The 20,252-nt window shown below is 46.7% G+C and overlaps 1 protein-coding gene across 4 annotated transcripts in view; it reads right to left on the bottom strand.

The window, feature by feature from the left end:
- Positions 1–5,004: 5,004 nt before the first annotated feature.
- AP2B1 (adaptor related protein complex 2 subunit beta 1) overlaps positions 5,005–20,252 on the bottom strand; it is a 139,748-nt gene continuing 124,500 nt past the window's right edge. For all 4 annotated transcript variants that reach the window (XM_090026666.1, XM_090026664.1, XM_090026667.1 and 1 more), the window contains 2 exons: positions 11,449–11,603; positions 5,005–8,046 (listed from right to left, as the gene is read on the bottom strand). In XM_090026666.1, the coding sequence (XP_089882792.1) occupies positions 7,972–8,046; positions 11,449–11,603 (230 nt within the window). In that variant the 3' untranslated portion in view covers positions 5,005–7,971. The remainder of the gene's footprint in view (positions 8,047–11,448; positions 11,604–20,252) is intronic.

The following is a 20,252-nucleotide window of genomic DNA, read 5'->3' as shown; positions in this document are numbered from 1 at the left end:
CAAACATACATCTGTAAAGGAAATTTTAAGTGCAACCCTGTGTTTACCAGGAACCAGCACGAGTAGAAGTACAGGTAATGAAAATACACTGAAATGCTGAAAGACGGTAAGACAGTACATCTTAAGCTATATTAATTTAGGCCTCACGTGGACTGGTGAACAAGACGAACCAAGGCCGCAATGTGTGTTACGCTACACCCTGCTGGCTAACAAAAGCTTGAAGCCTGTAAATCTCCGGCATCATTTGGGGACATTTGGGCTTTCAAAGATAAGCCTCCTGAATTTTTTCAGGGCAAACTCAATGAGTTGAAACAAGGGACGGTAACAATGTTTGCTCATGCAACAGTAAATGTAAAGGCCCTGGAAGCTTCATAATGTGCAAGCCTTTGAATCGCCAAAGTGGGAAGCCTCACGCTATTAAGGAAGAACTTATTCTGCCTGCAGCTAAAGAACTTGTGTTTATAATGTGTGGCGAGAACATGGCAAAGTAGTTAGATTGTGTGCCTCTTTCAAATAACACTGTCACGCAGAATTGAAGATATGGCAACTCATATTAAAGACATGTTTGTGAAATGTGTGAACAGTAGTAGGTATTTTGCATTGCAATTGGATGAGACCACTGATATTGCTGACCTTGCAAATCTTCTTGCATACATCAGGTACGAGTGGGAAGGGAAACTACTGGAAGATATTTTGTTTTGTTTTTCAGTGCCAAGAAGAACAACCGCCAAACAACTTTTCCAGTCACTAGATGAGTTTGTGAAGGAACATGGTATTGATTGGCAACGTTGCATTGGAGTATGCAATTTCTGGGTACTCTCCAGTAGGGGTGTGCGAAATGGGCCCTACTCAATTTGGATTCGGAAGTGCTTCTGGTCCACTTCCAGGTCTGCTGCCAAGTGCCCTGGGGACTCCCCTGCGTTCCTGCGGGACACTCCATGCGCCCCAGCATCACAGCTTTTACAAGCCACCTGCTACCTAGAGGTATGTAGAAAAAACATTTAAAGCTGGCTCTACATCTGAATCTCTTAATCTTTCTGAATCTCTACAAATTGACTCGGAGGGTTCCGATTCGGTACAGAGAGGTTGAAGGGTCCTGTGGTTTGAGTCGTAGATTTGGCCACCGAATCTGGCCAAATCTCCGCCGAATTGAATCAGGGACCGAAGCTTCGCACAGCCCTATGCTCCAGTTCTTTGAATCCAAAACTCAAGTAAGGAATGTCTTTTAAATTCTGACCATAACGTTTTGTTGCAAGAAAGCTCCAACAAGCACTCTTGTGCCTTATTTGACAAACCAGAGGGCAGCTCAGTGATTTCAGTTCTGAGAGGATTACTTATCTAGTTGTTTGGTTCATCTTCTACTGGAGAGTAATCTTCAAACTGTTTCTTGAGAGCAACAAGATGTTCTTTGATGTTGTTTTTTATTTTTTTTGTCAAGAATCAGTTCATTTTTAGACAGAAAACCTTCCAATGCTGGGAATGCGCTGAAGTTGTCCTTTTTTCTGCGACTAGCAAACAAGTCAAATTTCCTGATCATCACATTGATTTCATCTCGCACACCCAATATAGCCATTAAAACTCCCTGCAGCCCAGCGTTCAACTCATTTAGGTGTGTGAATATATTGGAAAGGTCAGCCAATTGCGAAAGCCAGGATAGATCTTCAAAATAACTTGCGAATTGGAATGGATGGTCTGTTAGAAATCACTATACTTCTGAAAGTAGCTCTAATAAACGAGTAAGTATTTTGCTTCTTGACAACCACCATACTATTGAATGAAGAACTTGTACATGAGCACTACCCATTTCATTGCACAGTACACTAAAAATTGGAGAACTCATAGATCTAGCTTTTATAAAATTAACAGTTTTCACAGCAGAGTCCAAAACACCCTTCATTTCCATTGGCATTTTCTTGGCAGCTAGTGCCTTTCGATGAATGCTAGAGTGCACCCACGTGGCATTAGGTGCCACTTTGCGGATACAAGCCATTACCCCGCTACGTCTTCTCATCTTTGCTTGTGCACAGTCAGTACATACTCCAATGCAACGTTGCCAATCAATACCGTGTTCCTTCACAAACTTATCTAGTAACTGGAAAAGTTGTTCAGCAGTTGTTCTTGGCATTGAATGACAAAATATTTTCCAGTACTTTCCCTTCCCACTCATACCTGATGTATGCAAGAAGATTTGCAAGGTCAGTGACATCAGTGGTCTCATCCAATTGCAATGCAAAATACCTACTGCTGTTCACACATTTCACAAACATGTCTTTAACATGAGCTGCCATATCTTCAATTCTGCATGACAGTGTCATTTGAAAGAGGCACACAATCTGCTTTGCCATCTTCTCTCCACACATTATAAATGCAAGTTCTTTAGCAGATGTATGTTTGCTTGCTGTAGTCACATGTTCAACTTTGAACTTTTCGCTGATCTCACCGTCACTGGTTTGATTATTTGTTGTTTTCTTTTTTCAAGTATCTCATTTTCAACCACAAACCCATTTCTGGGGGTTGACCTACCATCCTACTTACTGGATTGACAACTGTTACATTTTTTGAAAAAGCACTGGATTCTGGTACAGTCAGTACTTTCCACGTGACAACGATGACCAATAAATACAATACAGGTATGTTAGCTGAATTCCGTCCAATGAAAACCACGTAAACACAGTTGAAAAATGTGACCAATTAAAACTATGTATGTAGTGTGTAGGGTGATACCAATTTTAAAAATGACACATTTTGCTTCTGGATTAAATATGAATAAAAATAAAATAAAATTATTTTCTTTAGTGCCAGCATCATCATCAAAATGGCCTTGATCTCCATTGTCAGAAAAAATAATTCAAGTGCAGGGCCAAGTAGATATTCTCGATTGTTCCGCAACCTTTCTGCAGACCACTTGAATAGAGTTTGAGGACCAGTGGTGGTCCACAGATCACAGTTTGAGAGGAGACTGAGAGGGGTTTTAACAGCAGCCCTCAACTACCTGAAGGCAGGTTCGAAAGAGGATGGAGCTAGAGTCTGTTTTCAGTGGTGGCAGATGACAGAACAAGGAGCAATGGTCTCAAGTTGCAGCAGGGGAAGTTTAGGAATTAGGAAAGACTTTCTTACTAGGAGGGTGGTAAAACACTGGAACAGGTTACCCAGACAGGTGGTGGATGCTCCATCCTTGGGGACTTTCAAAACCTAGCTAGACAAAGCTTTGGCTGGGATGATCTAGTTGGGGATGGTCCTGCTTTGAGCAGGGGGTTGGACTAGATGACCTCCTGAGGTCCCTTCCAATCCTAACTTATTATGATTCTATGATTTTTCATTCCGTCACCATGATCAAACAGGACATTGGCCTCATCATTTAATCACTCCTGGTCTCAGTTCTTCTTACTATGTTTGTGATTGTTTCCTGAGGGCTTCAGGACCACAAAAATGAGGTTCTTCTGTTCTTGAACCCATCAGGCTGATAGAGAGGATATCATGCCTTTTAACTTAGTAGAAAGCAAATCTTCTAGTGAATTAAAATGAAGTACAAAAAGTAAAATTCAAGAGTTAAGCCTGCTGGAGCTAAGCAGAGCATAGGATGACATCAACAGTCCTTAGGTATTTGAAAAGAATCATTCAAACTTCACCCCACTTGTCTCACTCTCTTCAGAACTGCATGGCCTGAGTGAAGACAATTTATGAGTACTCTGTTGCAACCACTATTTTGGGGCATACTGTGCACATGGAGAACCAGCTCAGCCCTCCCAGGGTTCCTAGTCTTCTCCACCTTACCCATGTCACTGCTCCCTTGCAGAACAGTCTGGTGCTTGCAATGTGGCAGCTCCCCTTCACCTGGACCTTCAGCTGATTCAGTGCTCCAACAAAATGTATCAGGTGCTCTGAGGTTAGCAAAGGGCTCTCTAATCCTGATAGGTCTGCAAACAACCCTGAGATTACTCTTGTTAATGAATTTATGGAAATTGTTCAGTTGTTTTCTAGTTCCCAATCCTCCACCCCCTCTCTGTTCACAAGGCTCATGTTCTAAGCCACATGAAATAAAACCTTGCTTTATTTTTAAAATCCAAGCTGAGATTCTCATGTAACCCCATTACTCCAGAAACTGCGGCTTTAAATAACTTAGCTGACCGCACTCACTTCCTTCCTACAGGATCAGATCCACTGCTTGCTCACTGACTCCTGTGGAACCAAGCCAAGCCCTGATTTCCTGTGCCTCAAATTCAAGGAGAGAGGGAAGGGTAAGCCAGCTTGATTCAGCAATGTTCCTTCCTTTACCATCTCCATCCTGCTCCAGATGTGAGAGTCATGTCTATAAATTCATTAATGTGCCATAGTTACAACACATTAAAATTTAGTACCTGTAATAACAGGTACTAACTCAGTGCACAGTAACTGGCACTACTGCGCAATAGCACTGGCATATGTATTTTAAGTGATACTAACATGCAGTAGACTAATTCTATTGCGCATTAGCACAGCTTTTCCCATGATGCACTAATGCACAGTAGAATTAGTCTACTGTGCATTTAGCAGCTTGTATAGAGGTGCAGCTTTACACAAAGTCTGTGCCTCAGTTTCTCCTCTCCATCTTGCCTATTAAGACTGCCAAACTCTTCAGAACAGGTACCAGCTCTCATTGTGATGAAACAGCACCTGGCACAGGGGACACTGATCTCACCCATCGTAATGGAAAGCACAGAAGGGCGGCAATGTATATTTTCTGGGCAGGGGAATTACTGAGCTCAGAGCCAGGGAACAGAATACTGGCTTGCTGGGATGGAATCGTAACCTCCCAGTCACAAGACACCTTCTCTCCTTCCAAAGAACATGCAAGGGGTTGCAGCACATCCAAGGACAGGAGCAAAGAGAAGCAGCATGTCCATCCTAAATGGGTCTCTGAAAGGCATGAACAGTAACTGAACTGGCTATTCCTACCTAGCAGCACCAGACAGGCTGTAACACACCTGCCCCTTACCCAGACAGAGTCACACCACAGCAGAAGCCTTCGTGTAAATGACAGTTTATTGACAAGGACACAAGGGAAAGCTTACCAAAAAGTGAACACATCAGAAAGGATGAACAATAAAACCAATGGAATGGGGCTGCCACTGACCAACCCCCCTTCCTTGCCTTCCCGCTCCTCTCCCCACATACCACGCTTCACAGCATGCAGACACACAAACACAGCACAGGCCAGGAGAGAGGCATGGATGCTGGGAAGGAGTTTATGGCAGGCAGGACTAGCTGAGTACTCAGTTGGAACTCTCTTCCCTGGGGTCAACTGAGTAAGACTTGTGGCATTAAACCTGGAGATCCTCTTTTGCTTCTTCCAACTCACGGGCATATTCTGGTGCAGGCTGAGCAGAAAACCCATTATGTGGTACTGCAGCAAGGGGCAGGATCTGCATGCAGGGGTCCCCTGAACCCTACTCAAGCTGCCTTCTCCCACCTTGGCAGCTCTCAGGCCTGCTCTGCCTACCAGCACAGCTCGCCTCCAAACAACAAGCTTCCAAGAGGCAAGGCCAGTATGTAACTTGGCTCAGGACAGGATGGAGAACAGCGTGCATCTCAGCACAGCCAGCACTTTATTAGTTACTGTAATAATTATTTACGTAGTGTTCTTAGCCCACCAATCCATAGGGTGCCAAGCCACCACTCTGGCTCAATGTGCAAGTGCCAAGCTTCAACAACGCTGTCCCACATTCATCTCAGCCAGGAGTCTTGCTGCCAAACCAAATTGCTCTGCATAGAGGACACCGTCCTGTGCCACTGACTAAGAATCCTGCTGCTCCACTCCTTACTCACTGGCTCAGAACTGGCTTCAGGAGTCTCCAATTCAGAACCTGGCTGACCCTTCCTTTTCCCTGTATTTTTTAACATTACAGCCCCACTCTGCATCCTCCCAAAGAACTGATGGTGGCAAAAGACGGGTGACTGGACCCCAGCCATCTCTGACTGGTACTGCAGAAGCTTGTGAATGCCTTGCTTTAAGGGTAGGAAGTGGTTTTAACCATGGAGGCACGAAGGGCCTTGCTCAAACTAGGGGGAAGATGCTGTATCAAGCAGAAGCAGGAGAGTGGCGTGAACAGCAGAATCCATTCTGTTGTGTGGCCTAATTTAAGTGCAAAGCTGTACAGGGTTTCTGAATAGAACAGAGGCAGGCAGCAGCTTTGCTTTTACATTAGCCTTCATGGCATCCATTTCAGCTCCTTACCTGGGACATGGCAACTCCACAGCACGTGGAGAAAATGAGCAGCCATCCTTGATCCCTGGAGAATGCCATATGACAAGGATATATGGCAAAGAAGGGAGAGAGCACTCCTAAATCCCTCCCCATGCAGGGGAGTTTGAGACAATAGGGACCCAAATGATCCCTAGTCTATTGCCTGTGGCACAGGAAGCCCAGACCCAGTTTTTGGAATCACGGCTAGAACCAAGGACCCTGCTAAAGCTCCATGCCCACTGGCCTCTAAAACAGGAGCATCCAGCACTGAGGGTTACAAAGTAACATCAAAACACAGCAGAGGACTAACCCCAGGGGATCTTCCCCCTCCTTCCCATCATCACGTAGTTACTGCAGTACCACCAGATAAGCTGCAACTCCTGCACAGTTTCTTAGGGACCTTCCCTGTTCTATGGATGCTCTCCCCCAAGCATCTGCTAGGATTTTGACAGAACCCAGGGATTATTTGCCAGGCAGCAAACCTGTGTCCTGTCTTGCTGACCTCAGAACACTCCCATAAAGGGGACAAGGTGAGTCTCAGATCCCTCAGTACTTCAGTCATCATTGCCCAAGGCAGCCCTGTGCTCCTGTTCACAGCACACTGAGGTGTGAATGTGAATCAGCTGATGCTGCTATGGAGAAACATGGGCAAGTGACTGCGATTACCCTACAGATTTCCTGCATAAGTCTTTCAGTCTGGCCAACACACACTGCTAAATGAAATGCAATCAGGCCAGCTGAAGCTGACACAGGTGAATTTGGAGCAGGGGGTGGTGACGGACTGTAGCAGCAGCAGGCAGGGTGGGGATGACCAAGAAAGGGGTTTTACAAACAGGAAAAAGGCAAGGATGACATCCCACACTCTACCAGGTGGGAAGTTTCTCTTCCCTTGGTTTTTCACTATGCTGTACCATTGTCATACAAACCCAACCAGCTCGTGCTCCCATCTACTCCACAATAAAAATCCTGTCCAGCAAATCAGTGTCTAGTGAGCAGGTGAGATGACTGGGAAATGGTGGACAGAAGGCAGGGGAGGGAGTGGGGGGGAGGGGAAAGAATGTAATATTTTGAATGAACTGGGCAAGTCACCCAGCTCAAATACAATAATCAGTCCTCACAGGGCCTCCTTTCAATTCCTAGACATGAGACCCCTCTCATGCTCCCTCTCCTCATTATTAGCTCTAGGAAAGCCCATCTCATTCCTTTGGATACTTTCACTGACCTGGATTTGCTTTTCCTTTGTTTTTTTTTTAAGCCGGTTACAATTAAAAAAAAAAAATCAAATGTATAAAAAATATAAAATAAAGTGCAGTTTTTATGTTTTTGATGCATTTGCCTTGTTTTAATGAACAGAGACTTAGTGGGAGGGTTGTTTTGAAATGAGCCATATTTTACAAAATATTACCTATGCCTAAAGCAGTTTAGAAAATGCTGAACATTGGCACAAGATGGAGAAGCCCACGAGAAAGAACAGCAGCAGTGGCGGTGAAGGGGTAACAGGGGGGTGGTTGAAGCAGTGGTTACAAAGTTTCCATGGACGCTAAAAATATCAAACAGGTTTGTTCCCTATTATTATTATTATTAGCACGTGGAGACTAATCGCTACCTTGGTTTCTCAGTGCCTTTGACTGAAATCCTACACATGAATACAGCTGCTTCCAGTTAGACAGTGTTTTGCCAACACCAACAAGAGGACCATCCGGAGTCCCCCCTCCTCCCTCCGCGGGGTGAGGCATGGACCAATCCTGTTAGTTTTTCAAAATGGCGTCGTAGGCCTGGTAGATGTACTGGGAGACTTCAGGAGCCCGGCACTTCAGGGACAGCTGAGGAGAGAAGGAAACCTCTGGTAAGCATCAAGAAAATGTCAGCGGGATACATGTGGCCAGTCTTTACTAACGTACTAGTTTGGTTGGTCCCTTAGGACCCATTTAGCTGTTTATGACCCACACTCCACCTCCTTATGTCAAACAGCATTAACCTCTAGTAGTGGAGCTAAAAGATCACAGCCCTTGGTGTAGATGCAGCTCCAGGCAGACTCAAACTTCTTAGAGGACCACCCACAAAGTGTTTTAGGTGTTGTTAGCAGGCTTGTGCGAAGCAGCAAGTATTCACTTTGGATTTGGCCAATTTGGAGGGACAGCGATTTGATCTGGAGATTCAAATCACTGTCCCAATTCGATCTGGCTGAATCAGATCCGAAGACTCAGTGCTGCTTCAGAGATTCAACCATAGACTAAACAGGCAGCTGCCTCCAGCTGGTAAGTCTGTTGGGGTTGGGGGAGGGAGGAATTGGGGCTGGGACAAGCTGTCCAGCAGAGGCGCAGGGGCTCTGCCCTGCTGCTGCTTGCCCAGCCGGGGAGGAGGGGTGGGATGTGGGCATGGCTCACCCCAGATGGAAGGGGACAAGTGGCAGCAGGACATGGCCCCTGCTCCCAGCGCTGCCGTGCCTGCATCCGCCTCACGTCAGCTAGACAAGCGACAGCAGCACCCGCCTCTCTGCATCCGCTGGGAAGTGGCAACAGTGCCTCTTCTCCCCCCCTCCCACCTCTGTGCTCCCTGGCAAGAGGCAGCAGCACCTGCCCGCCGGCACCGGCTGGGCAAGCAGCAGCAGGGCACCGGGATACAAGCGCAGCAGTGCTGAGACTGGGGGCTATGCCCTGCTGCTGCTTGTCCCTTTTGCCCGAAGTGAGCTGCATCCGCATCCCATCCCCACTCTGCCTGGCTCAGCTGGGCAACCAGCAGCAGGGCGCAGCCCCGGCTCCAAGCGCTGCCGCACCCACAATGCACAACCCCCCCGCCCTTACTGAGTCCCATGCCACCAACCCCAGCTGGGCAGCTTGTCCCAGCTCCAATCCCTCCCTCCCCCATCTCCATCAGTTGGAGCCAGCTGTGTCCAGTGTGGTGAGGACTGCTGCCTGTTTAGTCTACGGCTGAATCTCCAAAGCAGTGCTGAATCTTTTCCGAATCGACTCGGAGGCTTCCAATTCAATTTGGATTTAAAAATTCAGTTGCCAAATCGGGCCAAATCTCCTCCGAATCAAATTGGCTACTGAAGCTTCACACAGCCCTAGCTGTTAGTATATAATTCTTCTTGAAACTTAAAATGTTTTAGTCTCAGTTACCTTAAGGACATTTATCACCAGAAGGATAAGACACGCAAAAGCAAATTCCCACACGTGCATGGAAAACAAGCTGCTTTGTGGCAGAACTTTGGAAATGAGCAGTGGGAGAAAGATGGGACACTGGCCCCGAGTCCATCACCGGCTGTTCTACTTGCTCCTCAGAGTTACTGACATGCTTGCCGTAACCCAGGGCTTCTCAAACTGTGGGCTGCAACCTCTTGGGGGGTCTCAAGCAACTTAAGAGGGGGTTGCAAACCTCCTGTGCCTCCCCAACGCACAAACGCTCTGCCTGCTTCCCTCCCTCAGCGGTGATACATGTGTTTGTGGACTCGCCCACATTGGAAGCGTCTCTTTTGTTTTCTAATCTCGGCGTGTACAGTTTGGTGAAGCTCAGTATTTATCTGTCAACAGTTCAGTTGACTGTGTGCAACTGAATGTGAGTTTTTTCAGCAGTTTTATTTTTGATCAGTATTTGCTCTTAATAGTGGCAACTGCTGAAAAAAAAATGTGGAGCATGAAATGAGACTATTTTTGAGACTGCCAAAGCCCAGGATTGAAAAACTAACAAGTACCAAGCAAGCTCATCCTTCTCGCGGAAAACTATTGACAGTTTTAAATTTGACACTTTTTTTCGGTTAAACAGTTTTGAATTTGATAAGCTACGGCATACAAAGGTAAATGTGCTTTATTTATCTCCTACCTATCCTAATGAAATCAACAGCTTTAATCATTGGGGGGTCGTGTACATTTATATATTATTTTATGGGGTTGCTGTATCACAAAGTTTAAGAAACCCTGACCTAATGCACCTTTTGCTCTTCATGGAGCTGTACAATCCTTATAGCGCCACCACCCAGAATCAGAATTGTCACCACATTAAAATAAGACCACGCCTGTGACACTGGGGTGGCAGAGGTCAATAACCTTTTAGAAGGTTATGCTAATTGCCTTTTGAATCACCAAGAGAGATTCCCAAGAGTCCACCACCTAGCAAATAAGAGGACTGCTCTCATGCTAATGTGTAATCAGAGCACTGAAAACAAAGCATGGTTCCTTTGTAAGTACAGTAAAAGTTCTGTTATCCAGCATCCCCCCAGGATGGGGGGATGCCGGATAACAAAATATGCTGGTTAATTGAGTGGTCCCGGCCATTGCTTCTCCTGTCGTGTCTGGGGTGTCCCTCTGCCCCTTCCTCAGCATCGTCGCCCCTCCCACGGGCCCTGCAGGACAGGGAGGCAGACCCTGCACAGCCCTGCGCAGCCTGTTATGCCCCCGGGCCGTGGAGGCTTGGCAGCGCAAGCTGCTTTACTCCCAGCTGTGGGGGCTTGGAGAAACCAGAAGTGTCACAGGGGGCACTTCCAGTTTCACTTTATCTTGCAAGCCAGCATGCCAGTTAATTGAGCATGCCAGCTTGTAAGATGCTGGATAGTGCAGCTTTTACTGTAGCATATTTTTAATGATTTTCTACTGTTTTCTTTCCCCTTAAGGGACCCTTCCCCATGAGTGCATCCTGAGATTCTCAGGAAGGGATCCTCCAAGAACAGAAGAAATTTCACTGGCAAGAAGGAAAGCATGTGAATATAAACAGATGCTCAGGGGAGTGGGTAAAGGAAAGAGGTACATCCAGGACATGGGGGGGGGGGAGGGGGAGACAGTACTCTCCTGCTGAGCAGTGATTGCCACTGATACAAAGCCAACATTGAGACAGCTGGTCTCCTCTTTAGGAGCACAGAGTTGGGCATAAATCTATAGTATCACTTACCAGAGTGGGGAGGGAAAGCAAGGGCTGCTGAATTCTGGCAAAGCTTTCTTGTTAATTTCTCTTGGCTTAATCAAATAGTAACAACCTTGGCCAATAAACTCCTGCTGTGGAGTCAGCATTAACCCAGCCAAATGGGCAACAGACGTTGTTCATTTCAGGGTTTCCCTGACTGCTTCCAGCTCAGCAGGGATTCCCTTCAGAGTCGCAATCAACAGGATCTGACCCTAAAACCATGTGCTAGGTAAAGTGGGAGGGGAAACATAGCTATGGGGTTGAGCTAGGTAATGAAAGGTTCTTCACTTTCCCCCACAGCCTCTAGCAGAGGGTCCAACGGGCCTTACCGTGTAGTTCGGATTTCCTGGCTGAATACGTAGCTCAGCCAAGATCCAGATACCATTGGTTAGCTTCAGAGACTGGTAGAGCATGTCCTGGCCTTCCACGTTCCTCTTGGCAATGGTGTAAACATTGTTGTTCTGCAGCTTACTGGAAACAGTATCTGCAAACAGCAACAAAGTCACTGTTAATTCAGGACCATGCACAAAGTGCCCAGAGAGGAAAACAGGCAGCAGCATCCCTAAGACATGTGCATGTGCCAGGAGGAGCTGACAGCCACAAGACAGTGCCAGTCTATGGCTAGAGGAGCAGGTCTGACAAGAGGAAGATGAAGAAAGAGAAGATTTGGTCTTAACTGCTCTATCCTCCTGGAGACCACACGCTGGAGTTGGGGCTTCCTGCTGATTATCCGCTCCTTCCTTTAGGGCTCAACACTTCTACCTCACTGCTTGGGACTGCAACTTAGCTTGGGTGAACTTCTACCTTCCCGCAACAAAGCCTATAGACCTTGGCCAGACTGATCTGGGACTCAATGCCATGCCCTCCCCAAGCCAGAGGAAACTGGATCAGAGCAAAGATCATGACCGACTTTGCTTCTTGGCCATTGACATAATTGCTGAACTCAAGAGGCAAAGACTGTCCAGACTCAAGGACCTCACAGCTCACTCCCAGTTAGGAGTTGCTATGTAATCATGTACCTACTATACCACACATCTTTTTCTAATGATAGCAACTGGCAATGATCCGCCCCCCCCCTCCCCCCAGCCATCTACCTCTAGGCACTGTGGCCATGAAAAGCCTTTAGTGAAATCTATGACTAGCAGTCAGGGAAGACATGGTTTTACCTGCATGTAAATATAAAGATATAACCATGATGCATGTTATTTCCAAGTCACTTTACAGAGAAACAATAGAACCAGATGAATGCAAAAAGCACTGAATCTAAATCAAAGTCCTATTCTGAAGATCTCTGGAAGCCAAGAGGTTTTTACACCTGGTTTAAGAATCGGTGAACTGTACTTCCCTTAAGGAAGGATGTTTCACAGACTTTGGTGCAGAGGCCAAGATGGGAACAGTACTCACCCGAGCTCCAACTTTCACTCCTAAAGCTGTACAACCTGCCAACCCAGGAAGAAAAGTTTAGCAAGTATGGATGTTCCTTGGAGTCCCTGTTCCCTACTCACTGTAAGTGATCAGGCTTTTTTTTCCCTGGCATTTTGGAAAGTTTTTCACACAGGTAGGTTTAATAGTTTTGTTCTCCAGTGGATCTTGTATGTGGGTCTGGTTGAGGCCTGCAGATGGTGGGGTTGCAACTGGAGCTCCTTCAGTCTCCCAGTCCCTTTGATATAATCACCTAACCACACAGTCCCCTATCTCTAGACTAGCTGGTCAGATGACTCTCATGAACCAAAGATGCAGAAAGTGAAAAAGCAAGTGTAGGTAAGGCCTCTACTCCAAGACTTGTGCCCTGAGATAACAGCAAATGCATGCAGATGGTGGGGGACAGGACTGCTGAGGTAGAGCTGAATCCTGTAACAAACTGGTTGTTTATCAATAGCTTGTACTTTGTGTGTCCCATTCCCCCCCGAGAGGTAAATACGAACTAGAACATCTGTCTAGCCAGCAAGAGAGTCAGAGAGGCCCCTCCAGAACCAATGGCCAATAAGTGTAGAACTGCTGGGAAACAGTGCGCCCTCTTCCATCAGGCCTATGCACAACAAGAGGAGGAGGAGGAAGAGAAAACAAGGATCGTGCTGCTGAGCAGAAGTTTCTGTGTGGACAGCGTGCAACTGACCAGAGCCCAAGCAGCCCCCACAACAGGGCTGGGCAATTATTTTGGGTCGAGGGCCCCTTGATGAGTTTTGGTGAGCTGTTAAGGTCCGCATCGGTAGCCCCACCCCTTGACAGAAGCCCTGCCCCCCTGGTTGCCATCTTGGGACCCAAAGTCCTACCCCCTAACCTTTGCCACCAGAAGTCCCACCACTTGCCTCCAGAAGTGCTCCTTTTGGGAAGGGGGTTTGCTATTTTGCAATCAGAAAAAAATATTATAAAGTAAAAATCAAACACTGACAACAACATATTTTAATTTTATTTAAAAAATATTTTTGTCTTGATCTGTGTGTTGTATATAGAGATGATTGCATAATAGCTCAAAATGAGGTCTTACTCTTGTATACTGGAGGGAGGGGGAGAGTATGGGTGGGTGGTATGCAGTTTGTGGGGGGCTATGGGCGTGTATGTGTTTGTATGTGGGGGTGTATGTGGGGGTGTGCGTGTATGTGTAGGTATGGGGGCAGGGTGTGTGTGTGTGTGCGCGCACGCGTGCACACACACGTAGCAGTGAGCGGGGCTCCCCCCAGAGGTGCATGGGGAGGGTGCGTGTGAGATTTGTGGAGGAGGGTGTGGGTGGGTGGGGTGTTCGTGGGGCGTGAGTGTGTGTGGGGGAGGGTGTCGTTGTGGGGTTTGTGGGGAAGGGTTTGTGGGTATGGGAGCCCCCAATGCACACCCCCCCTTGAGCTGCTTAGCAACAGCCCTGCAGTGCCTCCCTGCCATCACCAGCAGCATGCAGCCCCAGCACACCCTGCGCCTGCTCTAGACTCACCACCACCAGAGAAGTTCAGCAGGAACCCAAGTACAGCCCTGCCCCACATCTGCTCTGTATTGCCTGCCTGTGGTGTGTCCTGCCCCCCCCAGGTACACAGTAGGGCTGGGGCAGCTCCGCAGCTAGACTGTCTTTCTAGGTAGCCTGGGTGGTGGCGGCCCCTTCCAGCTGCTGCCCCTAGCCCTGTGGTACTGGTGGGGACTTGCATTGCACAGCCCTGACCCTGTGTGTCCCACGCCTGCTCCGGGATCACCTGTCTATGTTCAGCAGCAGGGGTGTGGGACAGAAGCTATTGCTCAATGCAGGGGAAAGCAGCCCCTCTCCCTCCTGCTGCTTGGCATTTCCTGCTGCAGCCACCTGGAGCCCGCACCGCACCAGGCTGCCCTGTGTTTGCTCTGTGTTGCCACCGCTGCCCTGCTGGCCAGCTCAACACAGGGCAGCTGGGCACACTGCAGGCTCTGGGTGGCTGCAGCAGGAACTGTGCAGCAGTGGGAGGCATTGTTTTCCCCCCGTGCTGAGGAACAGCTTCTGTCCCTCGTCACTACTACTGAACCTAAATGGGTGAGCTCCGAGCAGGCGCAGGGTTGGGGCTGCATGCACGGGTCCTTGCCGGTACCATGGGGCTGAAGCCAGCAGCTGCAGCAACTGCAAAAAGAGCTGCTGTCACCCAGGCTGCCTAGAAATGCAGTCCAGCTGCAGAGCTGCCCCAGCCCCACTGCATGCCCAGGGAGCTGCAGCTAGACTGTCTGGGTCAGGTGGGACCAAGGGACCCTCTGCGGCCTGGACAAAGACCTGCCACAGGCCATATTTTGCCTACCCCTGCCCTATACTCATGGATGCTAAAATCCACAGAGGTCCAGCTGGCTCAAAGCTTTCTAATTTGAAAAAGCAAAGTGTTTAGGGCAGTGCTGGTGCCAGAAGCTAAGAAGGAGCCTCTTAGATGCTCTCTTTCAGCTATCTGAGCCTCTGTCTGCACAGCAGAGAGCAAAGACAGAGATTCAGGGGTCTCATGTCCCTACTGCAATCTGGCATCCTGCCCCTTCTCCTCCTCCTCCTGAAGCAGGATCTGTCCAGCCAGAGCAGCAGGATACCTGCGCAGCATGCACATTTTGCTGAATCAAGCCTCAGTCCTGAGGCCTGCAGCTGGGTTAACCTCTGCCTGCTCCCGCAGGCTGTAGAACAGCTGCTGGCAGAAGTTATGTGCAGGTTTCATGCAGCTGCAGCTCCTTGTTCAGTTTGGGTTTTCCTTTCTTCCTAGGTTACTATGGAAACTAGGAGATACAAGCAGCTAATGAGCTCCCAGGCTTTCCAACCTCCCTCCCTCCTATCCTACCCTTCTCTGTGGAACAGAGGCTTCCAGATTAGGGGAACACACAGTGCAGAAGAGCCTCCCCCAATGCAACAGCCACAGGCAGGGGAGCCCTGCACTGTAAGTGGCATCAGCTGCTAGGGATCAGGATAAATCCAACATGTGCTTTTTGTCCCACCTAAACAGGATGTTGCTGCCAAGTCTGCAGAGGTTTCTGAAGCCAAAAACCTACTACTGGGTGAGATGCATCCCAGATAGTTCTCTTGGCTGAAGTTACCTGCAATTTATCGCACAGGTATGATTGTCCTCTGAGCAAGTCATGTTTAAACCACGGCACACAAGCCCAGCTTCAAGGGACTTGACTGTATAATCAGTTTTACTCCTACCAGTCAACCCATCTCTTAACAGTCAGCAGTTCCTCTGAGCCTTGAGATGCTGACTGGCTGAAGGTTTGCAAAAGCACTCCCAGCAAAAGATGCAGGGAACACTAAGCTGAATCCAAAGCCAACTGTGTTTAACCCATAGGCTTCAGTCTTGCTTTATCAGATAGCAACTGTTGCTTTAAATTTAGCAACCACCGCTCCTTGCTAGGGCACAGGGGTTCAGACTACACAGAGGCTGAGCTCTGGCTCTGCAGCTCCCTATTATAGCCCTGTAGCAACAGTAATGGCTGCTTCCAACAAGCCTTGGGTAGGAGCATCCTTCCAGGGTACGACATCAGGGCAGCTCCGACTGTCAGTGCAAACTAAAGATTCCAGGCTGCAGCAGGGCCACTAGATATGGTCTCCTATGGAGCCGTCCACTCTAAAAGCTCTTCCCTAGAGCCTGCCTTCTACCTGAGAGCTCTGCTTTCACCTCTTGCTCCCCACAGCACAACTGGTCCTACCATCCCTTTCCACAGATAAGGGAACTAGGAGGGAAGGTCCAAAGAGATGCATCTCCACGATCAGAGCTAGGGTGAGAACTCTGAAGTCTTGACAGCTTCCTACTTCAGCCATTATAGGGACTCTTCATATTAACCACCCTGACATGCACACTGCATGCAAATTATCGGTGACTCAGCCACAGCCCCTTAAAACAATCCAAGCCATGCTGGGGTCTGCATCATCACCTGATTCCATCTCCCTCAGTGCAGGCGCTAGAAATGCAAACTGGAGAGCAAGTGTCATTTCTGATTCCCTCCCACCCCCAGGTACTGGCTCCAGCCACTTCTCTGTAAGCAAGTCTGAGCCAATGTCAGGTTCTCCAAGATGGGACAGTGTTGCTAGGCAACGATGCCAGGCAGTGCTTTGCTGAAAGCAGGGCAGCTAATGTCATGTGACAGTACAGCCTTTAAAAACACATTTGCTGGGAGCTGAGCTCAGCCTTGCTTTAAATTGTGCTGTGGATTTACCATTGTGCAGCAAAGCTCCTGTTAATGACCATGAGTTACAAGCAGAAGCTTATAAGTGGGCCCTGCTGACTATGCAGAGATCCTTCCAGGGACCAGCTCGATTGGATGATGTTGCATACCAGAAATGTAGAATTACAGAGTTGAAGGGACCCTGAGGTCACTAAGTCCAAATGCAGCAGAGATGCACGACACTTTTCCTAAAGCACTCAGACAGATTGCTACTATCCTGCTTCTTGAAAGTCTTCAATGAATAGAGATGCCACTGTTTCCCTGGGCAAAAGTCAATCCTTTAGCAAGATGACCCCCTGTGCCTCTGTCCTTGCCACATGACTTGCTACAGTGCGGTGTTTCTGCCACCTGCTCATACGTAAAATGGATTTTTTTTTTTTTTTTAACAAAAATGTTAAATTTTACAAGATATGCATGAGGATGCTTTTTCTTTCTAGCACTGAAAACACAACCATCATTTTTTTCATGAAAAAAAACTCAAAGTGTTTCTTTTTCTGTTTGTTTCATATTGGAACAAAACAGTGAAACCTCAACCTTTCTTTCCTGAAAGGAAATCTTTGAGGGGATTCTTGGGTAAGTCTGCCTAGCTTCACCCTTCTGGATGCCTTTACATCTCTGAGTTTTGGGAAGTGCTGGATAGTTGACTGGTTGCAGGTAATAAAATCCTATTTATTCATGGGTTGTTGACATCTTTGCATTATACACAAGAAATGTTCTTGCCCATGAGAAAGACCATTGTAAGAACAGCAAGGCAGTGGAACAATCTGCTTAAGGAAACTGTGGAACCTCCTCCATTAGAAGTTTTTAAAAGGAAGTTGGACAAACATTGTTTAGGGATGATCTAGGAGTAGTAGTGCCTAGAGTGTACAGCGAAGAGCGATAGCTGGAAGCTCTGGAGATCCCCGCACAGGCATTGCTCAGAAATCATGAGGAGGCCTCTGAAGTCCAGAGCAGGCTGGAGAGATTATCCTCTGCAACAGCAGAATGAAGTAGGGCTCCACAATCTGTCTTAGCTATGAAAGAAGCTTGAAGGTGCTGGGAAAAGTTCATGGAGAGAACAGGATGACAGAAAGAGGAATTCTGGCCCTCCATTTAGGATGTGGGGTGGGTGGAATTGCGCTCTGCTATCCATAATTTGCAGAGCAGAGTGGAGGGTGTTTGGTTTTCCCCATGCTTCTGGGCTTTGCTGGTTGTTAAATGGGGTTAAGCAGAAATTCCCTCCTCCTCCTCCTGTTTCCAGGAGTGTCAGGTTTGGGCTTCTTTTTCCCCCCTCAGAAACACTGGGTGTTAGCTTCAGCTAAGGTTAGAGATTTTGACTAGGGTGTGCTGAAGCTCCTGCTCGGACTGAAAACCCAAGAGGCTCCTGGTCAGAGGGTCTTGCTTCTCCACTCAGGGTCTGATTGATCACCACATTTAGCATCAGGAAGGAATTTCACCGCATGGTCAGATTAGCATGGACTGTTGGGAGTTTTTGCCTTCCTTATCTCTCCTGAAAGCACTTAACAAGTACTTCTGTCCTTGCAGTGGCAGGACACTGACAGTCTCCCTGCTTTACCTATGGCAAATGAGCCTCTTTTTGATGTTTAGAGCACTGAGCCTAGTACCAGAGTACCGTCTGCAAAGGTTTTAAGAACAAGTTAGACAAATACTTATCTACGATAGTTTTGTCAGGAATGGTCCTGCCTTGATCAGGGGGTTGGACTAGATGTGATATCCCAAGGTCCTGTCCAGCCCTATTCTTCTGTGATTCTATAATACTGTTCTGTAAGCACTGACCTATGAAACATACCCATTTCATTTAGGTGTCTAAATTAAATTCTCCAGTGCCAAGGTCTTCTGAAAATTTGGTCTGTGATATTCTTTGAACAGATTTATCACACCAAATCTGGCTTCTGAATCAGCTCCAGTATATTCAGATCTCCTCTGGCAGTGACAGAGATGGAGGAAACCAGGAGGAGTTACATAAGAAAAAAGAACAGAATCTCTTTCTCTTACTAGATAGCATATACACAGCCATTATGTTAAAATAAGAAATGTTCTTTAGATTAGGCTGACAAAGCAAAGCCCAAGTTACTGAGCAGTTTAATTTGTAAAACAGTGATAGGGCAAACAACAGCAAACAAAAGGTATAAATTGTATGAGAAAATGGAAGGAAATATAGCTAGATACAGATAAAACATATTCAAATGAAAACAACGAAGACATGCAATGTATTTTTGAAACACCTTCTTTTAACTGATGTATATTGACTTTATTGTAATGGTTCTTTTGGCCCTGAGTGTGCTTTAGCACATTTAAAATAAAACCAGTGGAGGAAAGGCAAATGTCATTTTAACATGAGTTAGCTGGTAAAGAAGAACGCTGCACCATCTGCAGGAAATGAATAATCTGAACTGTCAAGATTGATGAATTTGCTTTCACACATGTAGGACAGTCATGTTGGCTAACATTAAGAGCTATGAGAAACTGGTTAGTAGCTGTCAGCTAGCATCTCTGACATGTCACTAGGTAGATTTTCAATGCAGAAAAGGATAGAGCATTGAAAACCTTATGCTCCTGGGGAGTTTCAAAATTTAGCAATATAAGGTAGCCTCATTGTTCTGGAGCTTCTAAATTTTGGAAGACTTGGATTTTTCTGCCCTTTTCACTTTTTAACTAGATTTTTCTTTCCTTTTCATTTATAGAACATAAAGATTAAAGAACATAAGATCTAAGTCAGTATAAAAGTAACGACATTAGGAAGTGAAGTTTATAACCTTAACTCTGACCCCTCGGATGTATTCATTATAGCCAAATGAAAAGATCACATGCTATCTCTCTAATCCATTTCCAAAATCAGAGTTTCTCTCTGTTGAAGTGGTTCCCAACCCACAGCTCAAATCTGAAACCCTGTCATATTACTTGTAGTCACAGGAAAGCAAAAAGTTAATATAGAACTTGGTAGGGAAAGCAAAGTATGATGATGCCTGCAGCCCCTTGCTCGGTATTCTTGCCCACAAACCAGCAAACACTGGTGCTCTAAATGCTGGAGACAGCTCTACAGCTTTAAGGACTGGATATATGGTGAGTTTAATGCGAGTGTAACCCACCCTTATACCAGCATTAAAGCAAAAAAACAAAAAACCCAGCAAACATATGATACTAATTTACCAGTGTAGAACTACTCGTGGAAAAATCAGAGTACTGTAGTTATACTGATTTAAATATGGTATGTCTGCTTCTATTCCAGGATAGATGTGTGGTCCCTGAAAATGCATCAGTCAGATATTAATCTACTGTACATCAGGGCTCTTAGGTCATCAACACATTCAAAATACAAACTATGTCACAAGCACACTTTAAATGGAAGATATGTGTATAGTTACATGACCATCTTGCTTGGCAAGTGACTCCATGGCAGAGTGACACCCATATATACATGAAGCCTTCCTGATTACACTGGGTTTACAAGGACATTGACATCAGCCCCTGCAATCACTTGTGGGGGTAAAGGTCTTAA

Source organism: Crocodylus siamensis, chromosome 13 (genome assembly GCF_052110815.1).
Source record: "Crocodylus siamensis isolate JL-2025a chromosome 13, ASM5211081v1, whole genome shotgun sequence".
Taxonomy (NCBI): Eukaryota; Metazoa; Chordata; order Crocodylia; family Crocodylidae; genus Crocodylus; species Crocodylus siamensis.
This window is presented reverse-complemented; position numbering and strand designations above follow the sequence as displayed.